This window comes from Pungitius pungitius, chromosome 16 (assembly GCF_949316345.1).
Source record: "Pungitius pungitius chromosome 16, fPunPun2.1, whole genome shotgun sequence".
NCBI classification, from domain to species: Eukaryota; Metazoa; Chordata; class Actinopteri; order Perciformes; family Gasterosteidae; genus Pungitius; species Pungitius pungitius.
In genome coordinates, this window is record NC_084915.1 from 12,869,133 (window position 1) to 12,885,985 (window position 16,853).

General features: G+C 39.0%; 1 protein-coding gene across 7 annotated transcripts in view; it reads right to left on the reverse strand.

The window, feature by feature from the left end:
- LOC119215696 (neurexin-2) overlaps nucleotides 1–16,853 on the reverse strand; it is a 72,884-nt gene that overhangs the window by 3,079 nt on the left and 52,952 nt on the right. For 4 of the 7 annotated variants that reach the window (XM_037468063.2, XM_037468062.2, XM_037468060.2 and 1 more), the window contains 5 exons: nucleotides 12,230–12,411; nucleotides 6,112–6,283; nucleotides 3,770–3,859; nucleotides 2,262–2,590; nucleotides 1,111–1,195 (listed from right to left, as the gene is read on the reverse strand). In XM_037468063.2, coding sequence (XP_037323960.2) covers nucleotides 1,111–1,195; nucleotides 2,262–2,590; nucleotides 3,770–3,859; nucleotides 6,112–6,283; nucleotides 12,230–12,411 — 858 coding nt within the window. The remainder of the gene's footprint in view (nucleotides 1–1,110; nucleotides 1,196–2,261; nucleotides 2,591–3,769; nucleotides 3,860–6,111; nucleotides 6,284–12,229; nucleotides 12,412–16,853) is intronic. The other 3 variants (XM_037468065.2, XM_037468064.2, XM_037468068.2) reach the window with 1 other exon arrangement.

A 16,853-nucleotide genomic window follows, 5' to 3' on the forward strand; every position in this document is an offset into this window, starting at 1 on the left:
AGAACAGTAAATTGGTACGGCATGCTGCTGTGTGCACATCTGTAGGCAGCGGTTAAGGGACGACAAGAGAAATCACAAACAGGTTATTTTATGCAGGAATCAGATGTATAATATTGTGGCTCCTTGAAATGATATAGTACGTCCTGTTCATCAAGAATTATTTGGAAGTAGATTCCTCTCTATATTAATGCCAGATGTACTTGCTATATACATTGTGTATATTTCCCTGTATAAACACTTTGACATTTAACTTCGATCTGACTCTGAGGTGATATTGCCTTCAGGTTTTGGAGGAATATTTCAGTCTGCAGAGTTGTTTTTTTTTACGACCACTTGGTTGTCTTGCATCATTATTTGAGTCACACTTTGCACGGCCAGTCAACAACAAACCATTCCGATAAGGTCATATTAATAATTGAGGCACCCGTAATAAGGCAGACTGCTTCCTAAGCCTCACATCTTGTTCCTGTCAGAAGCCTGATCTACACGCTTCAAAAAGATTTTCTTCCTTCCAATTTGGTGAATTGCCCTAAAAGTGAATATATACAGTATATATATATATATATACACCATGAACTGATGCAATTATCTCTGATTATCTCTGATTTATGCTTGACTCATCCACAACATCTGACATTTCGTAACAATGCAGGAGCGGATGGGAGGATATGACACTGAAACAGTGTTGTAGACAACGTTTTTGGTACATCACAGTTTTCAGCTTTTGAAGACTATATCGGTTAACCGTAAAAGTAAAAGCGGTCTAAACGTTTTCTCGCCAAGATTCCGCATCAGCTGACGTCTGCGCGTCTGTGTTTTGAAAATATAGAAGAGGCTTGAGACAGTCACCGCGCTGATTTACATTCAACTGCAGTTTCGGTGTCGCATGAGACGTGCAGAGTGAAAAGCTCACTCTCATACACTTGCTTTCTAGAGGAGGGGCAATTGGGGTTTGTATTAATTTAAATGACACATTACAGCTAACCAAAAGATGACGGCTGAATAAACGTCAGCATACATAAAACATAAAACAGAAAGAAATGTGTTTTGTCTACATTCTGGATGGATGAAAGCGTTACTCTTGTCTTTTTCTTGCCATGTTTGACCCACCTGTCCCCGGTTCACACTCCTCAAGGTCCTCATCATCACTCGGACACTCGGCCGATGCCACCAAAATATCATCAGAGTTCAGCGGCTGAAAGGAAAATAGAGAAATTGTGTTGTTTTTAACAAGTCAACACATTTCTATCACCTAAATTTGTGCTCCTTTGATTTTTTTTCTTTTTGCTGAATGACTGTTCCGATGTGAGGAAAAACTGCAATATGCAGCACTCTACAACTTGAATGTTTTTGCTCGGAGCAACAATAGTAAGGCTACAAATCCAGAATGTGCTTATATGCAGCTGCTCTTTATCCGTCAGCCCTGTGGCTGACTTTATTTGTTTACAACCAAAGTACTGCTGATGAAGAGGATATTCTCAGGTGGCTTAATGTTGGGCATATTTTTATTTAATTCAGATGGTCTTTGAAAAATAGTTCATATTCATTTTGCAATAACAAATTTGTATATGCTAAATCAGTAATTAGGCCTTGAGTTCCAGTTTAGGGTGCAGAGTTGACTCAGAATACCTGAACACAGCAGGAAATAGATCACAAATGTATTGCTTGGATATATTGAAAAAAAGGCAATTTAAGGGAAACTGGTCAAGAGAAAATTTAATGAAAAACCAATCTGTACGTTTTTTATAGGAGAGGCTGGGATATTTTCTTTAAAACCTCAAAGCTCCAATTGCAACTATTCTTTGCTGAAATTCCTCCAAATTGGCAGGTTGGGATTAAATCAAACAATTTGAAATGGTGCTTGCTATTGTTCACCATTTGGAAACAGTAAAATTCAAATGTATTAAAAAAAAGCCCAATTTGCAAAGCTGTGCTACTTTGATAATAAATAGAAACATCATTCTATGACACTTGGATATAAAACAGATGATGCAAGATCAGCTATGTAGTACATGTCATCTCTATCCCAGAATGTAATAAGAAGTGTCTGTTAAGATTGCAACAACCCAAAGCTACCATCTCTGTGAACTTAATCCGAAAACTAAGTTATAATACCTTCATGCTATAGCGCATTGATTGCCTTTAGTTATGGCAACATAACAAAATAACTATAACCTCGTGGAAAATTGGTGAAATCAACCCCCTTCCAAGTTACAAAGCAGTTAACCACAGACTCTCAGCATAAGCCTGCTCTCTCTGACCTTTGAGATGCTCTCCCTCAAGCTGGGTGATCGCTGCCTCCGGGTGGTGGTGGTAGCCATGGTGGTGGTGGTCTCCATGATGGTGGTGGACATGTCGGACACCGCCAGCGGGGTGGCAGAAGTAGTGTCCGTGGTCAAAACGGAGAGCGAGTCCCCGACGAGACGCAGGTTCCCCTCCACCTGTACGCTGGGATCGTTTTCTGCCGCCAGCTTCAGCACCTGGAGTCCGTTGTAGTAGAGCCCTGAAATTTGGCCCTGGAACGGCCGACCCTTATCATGACCACCAATTTTAATGGCTGCCTGGCTGTTAAAGATGGTCAACTGTCTCCCTACAATCAGAGAGTCGTAGAGAAAGAAAGAGGTGGAAAAAGGGAGAGAACGGTGGAGCAGACGGACAGAAGTTATACAGGAGAGATCCCGCAAGAACATGATTTGAACCAGGTGGGTTTGCTCTGTATGACATTGATATTTGGTGATTTTCTTAGACGTTAACTTTATAAGGGGAAGGTTAGTTAGCAGGTTTATGGTTTAAATCTTTACACGAACAGGTTGCAACCATCAGAGGAGGGTTATACATTTAGGTGTATATTTAATCATTTATTTGAGTCATTTAGGATTGTGACTCTAGTTTGCAATTTGTCTGTATAGGTGTGGTAAGATAATAAGATGCTCTTCTCCGGTACCAGTGCTTAAATACTTTGATTTAAGACAAAACAGAGAGTGACCGGAGGGGATGTTTTGATTTATCACTAGAGAAAAAGGAGCAGATGTTTTTCCAGGATATTTATTTATCTCTGAACTCCAGAAACAGATGGTGCAGGGATGATGCAAATCTCATGGCAGCTTTTTGAAGAGAAGGGCAAATTATCCAAATTGTGTCTGTCTTACTATACATGAGACTGTGTAACCATTAATGACAATAAAAGCAAAACGTTCCTCCCTTCTGCGACTTCTTCTGCCATTGAGCGCCCCCTCGTCCCATTGTTTCACCTCCTGAAAGTGGCAATGATATCTCTAACAGCACCACTGTCGGCTCAATTATATTTAAAAATATTCAGTTTAAGAGGTAATGAGACTCATCTTATATAACATGTTTGTTTCACTGGTGTTAATGCAAATGTTGCACAGCATTTAAATGGTTTTTATGCAGAATAATTACACACAGCATGTAACCAAACACATTGTTTAAGAGGGACGATAACGGGTTAGACAAGGGTTATGTGTTTTTAGTTATTGGTTTAAAATCTTTGTTAAGGTGCAGCTTTTCCACGAGGTGTAAGGATGACAAAGAATAAAAGGCAAGTATGATATACCCCTCGGCTTTGACATTTATTTTCACTTGAAGTTATATTGAGTTCATCAAACTTCATAGCCAATAAAAAGTCAAATTGAAACGGATGTATAATTTGATCCTTGTCAACCTTGTCCTCTGGCACTGCACCTCCTCAAGAGGAAAAGTTATTTAGTAGTTATTTCAAGGGTTAATTAATTAATCAATTAATTTTTACCTTTATCGAGTAGCCACTCGTCAACTACCCGACCAAGTCTGTATGGGATTCTTTGTCTGGCAATAGCCAGTCGCTCATTATCAAAGTGTCCTTCAAAGAATTTGGAGAGACAGATTAAAGGTTAAAGTCTGCAACCTGAAAGATCACATGGTTAGAAACATTATAATGGCTAGCAGGTTTAACAAGTTATATAATTTTAACCCAGCTGGGAGTTAAAACAAACTTGTGCTTCACTTAGTGTTATCTGGTTATTATGAATAACAGCGTTAATACTAATTAGACTAATGTTTAGGCTATTTATAATGTGCTACACTAGTTAGAGTTATTTAGCTATTTTTTAAGCAAAGCATAATATTACCAGTTACAGTCAAATATAAACGTATTTTATGTGTTGTAAAAAAAGTGGTTAATTCAGGTATACATAAGAAAGCATGAAAACATGTGCCACTTGAACAAAGACAGGAAACAGTTATTGCATTCAGATAGTGATTCAATTACAGCAGAAAACAGATAGTGACTTTTACTTGAGTCGTTACAGACAGCCAAAGTCTTACCCCACTCCTGTTCCACAATGTATTTAAAAAATACTATAAATACTAATATATTTTTCATTTTGCAGTTTCCATGAGATATTGACATCATGGCTCCATCAAAAACAGGGAGCTGGAAAATCTTCATTCAAGATTTTCAGACTATTAGTCCAGAAGTGGATAAAAAAGGAAAGAAAAGATCCTTTTCTTTTTATTACGAAACTACATTGTGGATTCAGTGCTTGTAGGACAGAAGCCGATTTCCAGTGAGAAAATACTTCAGCTCTCTATTTAACACATGCAAACACAAACAATTGTAAACAACTTCAGGAAATATATTGTTTGACACAAACTTCAACAGAAGGAATTGTCTCAGTTAATTTTAGTTATATTTAGTTCAAGAGGGTTCTGTCAATCATCAGCTACAAGGTACTAACTATACTGCTAAATTGCTGTTGACATTATTTATAAATGACCGTCTACATATTTGCTGTTTTCAATTACTGACAAAAAAAACCTTATCTGACTTGCCCACATGCTACGGATGCAAATGTGGCAAAAGAATAAATAATCAACCATGTTGCTGTAAAATGAATAAATTAGGATTACAGCACAACATGAAAAAGAAGACACGGTACATGACAGGGAATGACAATTAAAGTACCGTGTTTTTACTGTGAGCTTTAATGTCGAGAAGGTTTTAATTAAGTGAAGCATTTATTAAGCCTTTAGAGACCTGAAAGCAACGTCCCAGTTTCCTTTTAACCTTAAACAAATGTTTTAACGACCATTGTAAGCCGGAAGAGGACAGTTATGTTCCTTGTGCTTTTGTCACATATGCGTCGCTCCCTTTCGCGGCATAAGTACCTGTGTTTATGATTGCTATGCGGCGTCAGTCATTTATCATCAGAAATGTTTCACAACGCTGTTTGTAGTACAAGTACTACACACACACACGGCTGGCGCCATTACACAATTTTTGATTTATGTACAACGGTGACATTTGTGCTTTGAGCACCAGCTGGAGGCAGATAGAGAACTTGGTTTCCTCCCGCTATGCCAGCTGGTGCACCTGTTCTGAATAAGGTTAATTGGTTGATTGGTTGAGAGCAGGTTAAAGCACAGCCGGTCACGCTAACATTATGGTGTTGTTTTTTGGTCTATGTGAATATTAGGGAGGAGTGCACAATGGTGGTGAACTTTAAACCCTTTGGACAGTGGAAATCTTTGTCTGTGGAGAATGCATCTTCTGCTGTTTATATGAAACAGTCATCATTGAAAGATAACCTTGATATTCTTAACCAGAAAACGGATGAATGTAGTTTTTTAGCAACTTCACTACAACATCGTTAATGTCAACAAGAATTTATAGAAAAATATGTTGATAGCAACATTCATACGTAGAATTGTCTCTTGAGACCTGGACCAGTGGCTTGTGGACAATATATATTATTTTAGACTTATACGGTACTTGAACCACATTAGTACTACATTTGTTGTAAATACATGCTATAGATTCTCATGGTAAAGTCATTTTAGAGGCCAGGTGGCAGCAGAAAGTACAGTGGCTGATGAAATTCCTTCATTGTTAGATATAACTAACTAGGAAGCTGGAGACAAATGTATAATGATGTAGTTCATGCAATATAGCATGTCCAGTAATGTGTGTAACAAACAGTAGATTTCACAGGTGCTTATTTGAGGATTTATGTAAACTAGATCATCATGCAATCCTCTATCACTAATGCAAACGCTCCATGCCATCTCTCTACGTCTCATATAACCACATAGTGTGTTCCTTCAGTGCTTTACCTGGTGGATAACGCTCAATGACCGGATGGTTGTCCACCTGGAGCGTGGCATTGCCACCGCTGCGTGTGAAGCGCACTACGTGGTACTTGCCGTCATTTACCATGACAGCAGGCTCATCGATGGTGATGTCATCTGTCCCCACGTTGAAGATGACACCAATTTTTCCTTGATCCTGCGGGTAAAAAAACAAAGACAAAATGTTATATATTAAACAAATATTAGACATCATATTAAGTCAAAATGTGAGTTGTCGAGCTGGAAACCTTATGCAAGGGGTGAAAGCCTATCGCTTGTGACATGGAGAGTATGTAGGATTCTTTCTTTAGGGTTCAGCATCCTTCTCCTTCAGCGGGCAGCTCAGGTTTCCTGATGTGGATCACTCTTGACAGAATCCTTCTGCATCCCTTTTGGTTGACCAACTCCCTGTCAGCCTCTCCCTGCTCCTGCCAACCTCCCTCAAAGATCAAAGAAGCCTCTCACCCTTTGGGGGGCACTAATAAGAAACATTGGAAACAAACCGCGTGGGGTGTGTGTGCCTCCAGCCTTTGTGCATTCACTGCCTTGCAGTCTCTCTAAGTGCAACACAAGGTGAACGTGTGATGTGTGGAAACATTGTGGCAATAAAGAAATAAATCTCTTAGAAAAAAATTGCATTTGAACTCTGTTATCAATAAACTATTGGACTGCATAACCTTTGTAATTGTGTTGAAAATACAAATAAAATAGAAATCCTACAGTAGGAGGCGTCTCATCATTACTGTATGACACAGAATCCGTTTTCACAGTCCGAAGGTTAGGAGTAATAGCAAAGGTTGAAAAACCTAATCACATTGTAACTCACGGAGGTCACGGTGCGCCTGGAGACCATTTCTCCAAAGCACAAAAGCATATAGTGCACACAGCTATAAACGTGTTAGCGTTACACAATGCTAACAAAAAGTGACCTTCAAGCTGTGTAGATAGCCTTAATCATTTAGCGGTGTTGATTTAAAGGCTTAGAGTCTGCAGGTTAATATTTAAAACTTTCTCCTTCAGGCAGCTGAGTGCATTTCGAAGCAGGGTAAATTATATATATATATACTGTATGTGTATTCAGTTTTCCTTACAGATGACCTTGTGACATGGTTAGTATTGATTTTTCAGTGAGTTGCATTTGGCCATGAAGAGAAGTCGTGAACGACTTTGTACTCCAAGCACATTATTATTATTATTAGCTCGTCCAAACTTAAATTCTGATGATTGTTTTTTTTTAATTGTCCAACGCTTTAAGTACTAGTTGTTGGTTGGCATGTGACCAGATTGCTAAACAGTGACTCAGATGCGTGAAAATCACAGTTGTCAAATCCGTGCCGCCATCTCAGACGTGACATTTCTAAAGATTTGGAAATGAGCTAAATCGACTCCTTTAACAAGTGACTTGAAGGAGCGGTTGAACCAAATTAACACGCCAAGATATTTCAATTCACTCACAACCGGCAATTCCAACCTCAACTATTGGTTTAAGTGATTGGTTGCTTGCTCTCAGATTTTTAATATCGAATTACTGAGTGAAAGACCGTTGGTTAAAATATGGAGACAGAAATACCTTTTTTCTTGGTGGCTGCTATTGTGGGACGTAAGACGTCTCTCAGAGCATTGATCTCACCACTAATTATAAGTAAAATACTTCAAAAAATCTTTTAAATATGATATAATTACTTCGACGCGGTTGGTTTCAAGGACTGGAGTGTAAACCGTCTTTGAGAACTCGAAGGTGCCATTAATAACAAGCTTGAGAAATCAGCCTTCAACTTATTCCACATAACAACATCGCCTTCATATTGAAGGTCAGGAACAGGTCGAAGGCTCTCTGGATTGTATTTCCGTATTCTGTAATCACTTCAAAGTTGTCATGAGGAGGAGGCAATGTGTGACTAATTTATGGCACGTGAAGTGCGGCTGGATTATCAAATTCAAGCCCAAAAAGAGGTTGAAACCCCTTCATGTCTATTGTCTTCCCACTCAGAGCTACTCACATGACACAGGGACTTAATTAGAGCCGGTATAGCTGTGGGTGAGTGGGAACCAGCAATCACATTGTATTATACAAATATATGTCCACAAACCTTTAGCCTTTTTTTGTATAAACAACATTTATGTAATATTCAGCACATTTTAAATCCCTCATCCCCAAAAGTAAACCGACGAGGATTCATTAGGAAACTACAGGGTAGCGCTGCCGCAGGTCAAATGGAGGCCACGTCGTCCTCTGGACAGCGATTCACGTCTCCGGGGGCCGGAACACTCCTCAACCAAAGAGTTGCCTGGATTCTGCTTACTCAGTCTTCCCGCATGATTACAACCCCCCCCCTCCCCGCCAAAGCACCCTTTGACAGCTGGCAAAGCAACATTGCTGCAGCCCAGCTGCCATACACAAAAGCGCAGTCTCTCTCTAACTCACTTTTTCCTTAATGCCCATGTGTTTGGGTTCAGACCTAGTCAGGCATATCGACTTTGAAGCCACGCAATCATAGTTTGCTTTGACATCAGCTTTGATGGAGAAAGCGTTTCCTTGTGGAACACCCCCCCCCCCCCCCCCACCCTGCTTTTACTTTGTTGTGGGATCTCAGTTCTCACCATACACCCCCCTCTTTCATATTGGAGGGAAAAAGGCTGGTTATTAAAAGGATAAACTAGGATGAGGATTACATTTTGCGGGGATGAAAAAGAAGAGCAAAAATCACCTTGGCACTGACCATTCTTTCATGATGCGTCACCACTGCCCACCTTATGCATTTTTAAACAGAGCGTTGAGTGGCAAGATCATGATTCATTTAAGAAGACAAACGTATCGGTCCGTCTCAGTTTGCTACCAGCCAACTATCTTCCTCTGCATTTGATTCATTCACTCGACTCTTCACTGGAGCGTTGGTTCAGAAGCAGGTTTGTATGATCTATGTTGTTTGGAGGCCAAGACAAATTTCCCTATGGGACAATAAACTATATCTTATCTTTATCTTGTCATACTCAGCACAGCATAAACCTCTAAATAAAAAACTATTGTTGAATGCCTTACTAACCCTTATCGGGAAACAAGCTACTAGCAGATTACTGGAAGGAAATGAAAGATTGTGATCAATAATTTAAAAAATTCTTTTGCTGCTCCATGCACTATAATATGAGCTGGTTTTTAATTCCTTTGAACTGTTTCACAGTTCCCAAACGATCAAAGGCACATATTTTCTCAGAAATGAGTTCTATCTGAAAATACCTAGTCATTAATGTAAAAATGCATTGCAGCTCGGGGGAAAAATCTGATCGCAATCACAAAATGGATATTATTTCATTGTTATAATAACCGCAGCACGCAATCTCGCACCTAACTTATCCGTCATGAATTTGAAATGAGGAATCCCGTCGCGTGTGGAGCACACACAGAGGGCAGGTCGAGGGCCGCCTCTTTGAAAGGACTCTGCGGAAATCCACCCCGAACATGTTCTGTTACGGCTGAGTCCTCCCCACCGCAGCCCGGGTGCAAGTACAGCCGCGGGCCCTTTGCTGCATGTCGTCCTCCCTCTCCTCGGCCTCTCCTGTCCGTCTCTCTCACTATCCATTAAAGCAGAAAAGCCCCCCCCCACCAAAAGGCCTTCAAAATAAACCTATACTGCAATCAATGAGATTCACCAAAACCTTATAAGCTTACTGAACAACTGTTATGCTGTATTTTGAAGCTCTGCTGCTTCTTTTAAAGAACATCTTGGAAAAATGAACCTTGTTTTTCAAATTAAGCATTTAGTGATTTAAAAAAAAAACAGAAGCAGTAGTCTCCTTAATCTGCTGAAGCATATTGACAAACTGATTTATTATTTAAAGTAGAAACAAAATATTTCTTAAATGATCCACGCTATTAGTTTTAATCATCAATCAGTGGATCTAGTAAATACAATAAAATATCTATTTTCATTAATTTATGAATTAATTTACATTTTTTATGACCTTAAAAAGGTAGTTCGTTAAGGAAGAGATTTGATCCATTTCTAACATGATTCACGCAGTTCAAATACGTTCCTGCTGTGACTTTTTCCTCATTCTGTGGTTTTGAGCAGAAAGCTCGATATCCCAGGAAGAAGGAGCTGGGAATTTTGTTCCAAGCCATTTCATTAGAAAGCCCCAAATCCACGAAGCCCATAAAAGTCATATGTCATTTTAAGTTTGCTTTTCTATTTTCAACTTGCCTAGTGTTATTTTGAACTACTGCATCTTTTCTGTCTTCACCTATTTTTCTTACTGTCAACTTCTACCTCCATAGGCAACACGTATCAAGGCTGAGTCCTTTCTGCTGCGGCCTACGTTCGATCCCGCATGCTGCATGTCATCCGCTTTTCTCTCTCCTCATGCCTTTCCTGTTTTGGTTCAAGCTATTGCTATCGCACAAAAAGCAGAAATGTCAAAAATTATATAAAAAAAATACATTAATACACATAAACAAATGACAACTTGGGTCTCTACAAAGCAATAAAATGTGATTTTGTGAAGCTTGGTTGGTGAAACCAACAGAGGCAGCGTCAACACTGTCTGAACCCTTTCGGCCGAGCAGTAATGAGGTGTCAAAGCAGCCAATCCGTCAGGGTGCAAGGACTTGGCAGATGTTGAAAAAAAAGATCTCCTCAGCTGGCTTTAGCATGCAGGGAGCCGCCTTTGCAGTCCAATGCTGGCGAGGTCTGTTTCACACTTTTTAAACTGCAAATTCAGTTTAAATGAGACAGTGTCAAAAACATCCAGGGGATAATATTTGTACCGAGCTGGTCTGGGGACTGATAAGTGCAGCGACACTTTCAAAGTAGGACTCGGCTTCTAATTTTAAGACAATTTTAGGCTATTGGGGTCCATATTAAACTGGCTTAGCATTCCTCATTTGAAGGCCACACTGTGGTTACAATTAGAAGAGAAAAAGAGTTAATATCAACGTGTGAACTGGATTGGACTGGAAGATTATCAATGATGCGTGTGATGTCCCCTTTGATTCATTCAAATTACTTCATGTGTTGCACATTTGAATAACAATCCGAACCATCCGAAGCACAGCAGCAGGCCGCGAGCTATGCAAAGTAACGAGAGGAATGATAAAGAGAGATTTTCTTTTACAATGTATAGTTCTATTTTACTTTTTAAAGAATAGGATTAATATTCATGTGGGGTTTTATGAAGCATTCTTGGTGATTTTAAATAAGCGACTGTGCTTTGAGAACGGGTGGGATTTTAATTATTACACCGCACACAGATTTTTGACCGATCCCCTTTGGTTTTCATCTCGGCACATCTGTCCTGTGGCTACACGCTGAAAAGGCTGATTTCCCTCTAGGAAAGAAACAGTTGCTGGCAGCCGCTGATGAGTCAATTGGTTCCGCCCGAAAGACACACGTGCATAACATCATAAAATCAGCTCTCGAAAATGCTGCGCCAAGTCAGAATAAATGCACATTCAAGATTGCACTATCATTTAAAAATAGACCCTGGGAGGTTTCTTTTTGTTGATTTAGTTTTCATGTAATTAAGTAAAAAGCAGTACTTCATCACAATAACGTTTGTAACACACAAAAATCTGAATCTTACTAAACTGAAGAAACACTGGATACTCAACCCTGCTCATAAATGTTGCTCTCTGATTTGCTCAGGCATTGTGTGGACAATGGGGGGAAGTGATCTAAGTGTTATCCTGTGTTTGCAGTGAGTGGACTAGTTTCCAATGCTCCAGTTAGCTTCCCACTTTATTGTCCTGGTTTCCGGGTGATATAAGGATGTTGTGTTTTTACCATTGCTTTTATATTCTTTGTGTCAATATTCACAGAGTAATATATCAAATAGCACAAGTGAAACAACCATTAGGGCTATTAGGGTTTTTTCTGCCTTGTTGCACAAATTATTTGTGCAGATGCAGGATTACGTTGTAATGGATAATTCTCTTATTGATACATTAAATTAATACTTTTTTTATTCCTACATTGATCAAACATAGGATTGCTTCTAAATCCTATGAATAACATCAATGGACATTTTTATATCTCACAGCAATGTAGTTTCAAGTGTGAGTTTATTTGTTTTGAAACTCATAGCCCCAAACTCTGCATCCGATACTTACTATGTGCAGCTGGAGATAGTCTCCGAGCCCATGGGTGCTCTCCACTCGCACCAAGATGGCATCCTTCTGCTGAGTGCTGAAGCCCACGGCTAAGCGGTCCGCTCTGGTGCTCGGCCGCTCGTTGGGCGCCCAGGTGAATGTGATGAGAGCCCCTCCCTTACCGAAGATGTATGTGGTTCCAGCTGGAGAAAGAAAGAACCAAATTAGTTATTTTTTTTTTGTACATTTTAAGTGTCATTCCCGGTATGAGATGAGATTCCGATTCCTCCTCTCACCACCGTCCAGATCAGCACTGCAAATTCAAAATAACACGATAGACTGAGAGAAACCAGGAAGGAAGATTGATTAAGAAGATCTGCTTTAATCTTCAATCTCAGTTAAACAGCCTGATTTACAAAGTGTGATGAAGCTTCGCATTCACAGATGTGAACAGTTTTATCGTGATTCATCACTGGTCTGACATTTCTAACATAGTCTTACCTTGCAGACTTCACAGAATATACCCAATTTATCATATTATCCATGTATAATTTACTGTAATTTTCCTTCACCCAGTCGTTTTCTGGGATGAAATTATTCTTATAATCAAACATGATCAAGCTACGTTGAAGACACATCACCTGTTTGACCCTGTGCACCTTTTGTTGTTGTAGATACGTACAGATGCATCATGCAACATCCACATATAATGTTCTCACAATTCATCTACAATCTTTGTATTAATCGTTGATTAATGAGGCAACATTTATTTAACCCCAAACAAAATCCATATATTTAATTATACAGCGTTAAAGCAAAGCCGTTTGCTTTTTTTTCATCTGCAGCAAATTATTTGATTCATTAATACATATGGAATTAAATCGGGTCAGAATTTGTTGCTTTAGACCACTGAAGATCTTTCAATATCAGTAGCACACAGTCCTGTGAAACCATAGAAACGCTAAATGAGTCAACAGCTGTGAATTATTTCGAAACATTGATTTTCCATCATACGTCCGCAGATTGCCTGGTAGCTTATTTATTAGTTGTTTGGCTCCAGTTTGTTGTCAAGCTTGGTTGGATCAGTGAAAAGCTCAATATAAATAATTTGCTTTATTTTCTTGTTTTTGACTGTAACCACTTTGTTTCAGAACTGTTCTTTGGCTTTCTTTTGTATTCAGTTATTTTATCCCAGTTATTGTGTCTCTCTCCGGTCATCTTTTTCTCTATATTTATCTGATTCTTGTTATGATCCAAGTCAGCTTGATCTACCGCAATGCTGAGAAAAATAGGTTTTATTTGTCTAAATAGCATCTGAAAAATTACAATTCATCATTTATGTAAGAACAGTAATTTGAAGTGCAAGCATGCTTTGTAAAGAGCAATAACTGGTACTGGAGAACTGTCTGATGACTCTGGACTGCAGGGCTTGGTGACCTAATTATGATTGGATTGTGTTCTTGTTCAATAAATGAAAGAACATCTGTGGCCTCTCAAATCCAGGTACATTTCAATCTCGCCATGGGAAATGATTTGCTGATCAGACACCCGGATGAGATCCTTGACCGTTTGACTTAATTTTACTACATTGTTTTGTAACAATGCGCAGCATCACAAAAAAAATCATGTAGAATGTGTTTGTCTGCTTGAGACGATTGATGCATGTTGGTGTTTATGCTTCATTCACAAGTCTTATTGTAACTGCAGAGATTCTTGAGAAAATCCGTCCATTCTTAATGCATTCTCTGAACAGCTTGTACATTCACACCCTTTCATCTTGTGAACTGTCAACTCGGAGTTCACATTAATTATGAATGACCAATCATTTCATTTGTTAAGGAGCATAAAACTCAAAGCCATGATCCATATTATGCAGTTGATGCCAAGTTCACTTTCTAAGAGTCAACATTCTTTTTGATTAATTAATTAATTCAATTAACTATTTAGTTTAAATAGAGTCTCTAGTGCGCTCAGATGAAAACAATTACCTTTAATAGTACACCTTAAATATATTTGATTGTGGGTTCGTTTTAAAACTTGTACCGTACTTATAATTTTTTTATTTCATCTCTTAAGTGAAGCAAAGAAAAACACTAAACATCAATTTCAACCGCGTACAAATGCTCTTCTACTCAGTATAATGGGCACTCAGCCCAGAGGTTTCTTAATTAGAGGATCTAACTGCTGACTTCTTCACATTGAACACTTACTCCAAAGATTGACTGACTTATACTTTAATTAAAAGGACAACATTTGTCTCAAACACAATTATTTCTTACTTAGGTTATCTTAATTAATATCGGTATTTAAAGTCATATGTGAGGGGACATAAGTTACATTAAAGGAGTTTAATAACTGCTTTTGATTGATTTTCTTCTTTCAGTAAATGTTATATGCAGCTGGCCTCTTAATCTGCCCTCATGTCGCCGCCATTAAATTATTTTCTTTTTGTTTGAGAGAGTACTGAGTAACCCACAAACAATATAATAAAACCATCCTACGTTAATATTACTTTAGATGATAACCCATGTACATGTGTATAGCACTGCACAATTAACTCTCTCATACAACAAAAATAACACTTAAATAATCAGAAAGACTACAATATTGCATCTAATTATACTCTCCAACCCCTCCGAGATGTGCACCCGTGTTGGAAGATGTGGAAGCAAACCAAAAAGGCAAACCAAATGATGTGGTCAATCACCCTTTTCTGAAAACCAATTTCACTTCAGGTCGCATTTCAAATTTCACTTTAACTTACCCGTGCACACCAATTGAAAAAGGATACTAAGGAGCCTCAAATCTTGTGGACTTTTTGTACCAAATTTTGGTCACACCCGTCTTGACAGATCATTACACACATCCCATTCTGCGATGCAATGATTTTAAATTCAACTATTAGAAAAACTGGATCATTTTGATCAAAGTTGAACACAAGCAGAACACGTAGATTTATAACATATGAAGAGTTGTCATAAGTAGAATTGCACCGTGAACTTGTATGTGAACTAATAAGACACATTTTCAGTTATGAGTGAAATGTAAGACATCTCAAGGGGAAAATAGTCTATTCCGTAGGATTCGCCATGTGAACTTCATCACTTTCTGCCTCCCTCTTCTTCTCTCTCCTGCTATTTTGTCTCTTTTCTCTGTTCCAGACCTGCATCAAATAAAGCAGGCAGTAAATCGCTCTTGTTACGATTGTAGCATAAACATCACACTTCTCTCCCTTGAGCGGTCCTTCTCTCTCTCTGCTATCTCACGGGAGTGCTCTCTACTTCTCTCATGGCCGCGCAACGCATCTCTGCTTGTATAATAGAGCCCCTTTGGAGTTTCACAACCGCAGTGTGCTGTCAAAATTAACACATCATTATTAGTGGAAAATTCTGATAATTAATTGTACCGTTTGCATTGTTTTTCTCTTGGTGACTCCCATACCATTAATTAATTGTATATAGGTGGTGCAATTGCAAACTCAAGGGAAAAGGGTAATCATTAGCATTTTATAGTTTAATGTCCATAATATCGTACGTCATAGATAAAATCGGCTTTTTTTTTACAGGCATGGTGATACTGCAGCCCAGAGCTTATAATGCAGCCTCCATGGATGGCTGTCGTTTCACAAAGGCTCCCTACACAACAAATGATACAGCATGGGCTCATTGTGTGTGCCAAGGTGCATGCTACCCACTCGCACATCCCGTCCTTTGCATCGTGTTGCTAGCCAGCCAAACAAGGAGACGCAAGAGACTCTGCAACACGCTGACACACACACACACAGAGACGCTGCTGATGACAACTTAGAGGTGGATGGCCTTCACACAAAACTTGAGGTATTAGCTCCCATAATATTATTAGTTATTGCTTTGAGAGGACCAAAAATAATCATGACTCACTCAAATGGCAACGGGTACCGGCTGGAAACATTATAAACACAAAGCAGTGGAACAAACAGTTCACTACTCCTACTCCTATACAGGGGTTAAAGAAGATTTGTTATGTGGGGTGACTATATATATATATTTATATAGAGGTGAATGGCCTTCACACAAATGTAAATGCACCTATGGTTTTAATTGGAAAAGGTTTTTCAACACACAATTTGCATAAACGTCTAAATAGTGAGCAGTAGTTTGGCAGGATTGTCGAGTTATGGAGGAATATTAACTTTGTCGTCTGACTCATGGCAGCTGAGGTGCACTTCTTCCACGCTCTATTAAATTCATCTCAGTTAAATGATAAAAATGAATGATTCAGTCTGAAGCCCGACAAACAGGCCTTCAGTTAAAATATGATTTTCGTGTGACACATACTTAGCACAGCGAATGCAGAGTTTAGGAAATCAATCGGACCAATTAAAAGCCAGCCTGAAAATCATGTGAATCCTACATGATCGCAGATACAGATGCAGATGCAGCTGGCTGAGGCGGACTTCTACTGCATATTGCCTGAGGTGCTGGCTCTGCTTGGAACAGCGAGATGTATCCATAGTGTCAGTTCTCAAATTGAACGTCTGCAGCTCGGAGCGCATCAAACGACCCTCTTCTTCAATAATAATGTTACGGTTTTTCTCCCACTCAACCTTTAGATGATTTGGGTTATGGCGGAAATTGAACTCAAATTCAATACTGAAATATTGCCA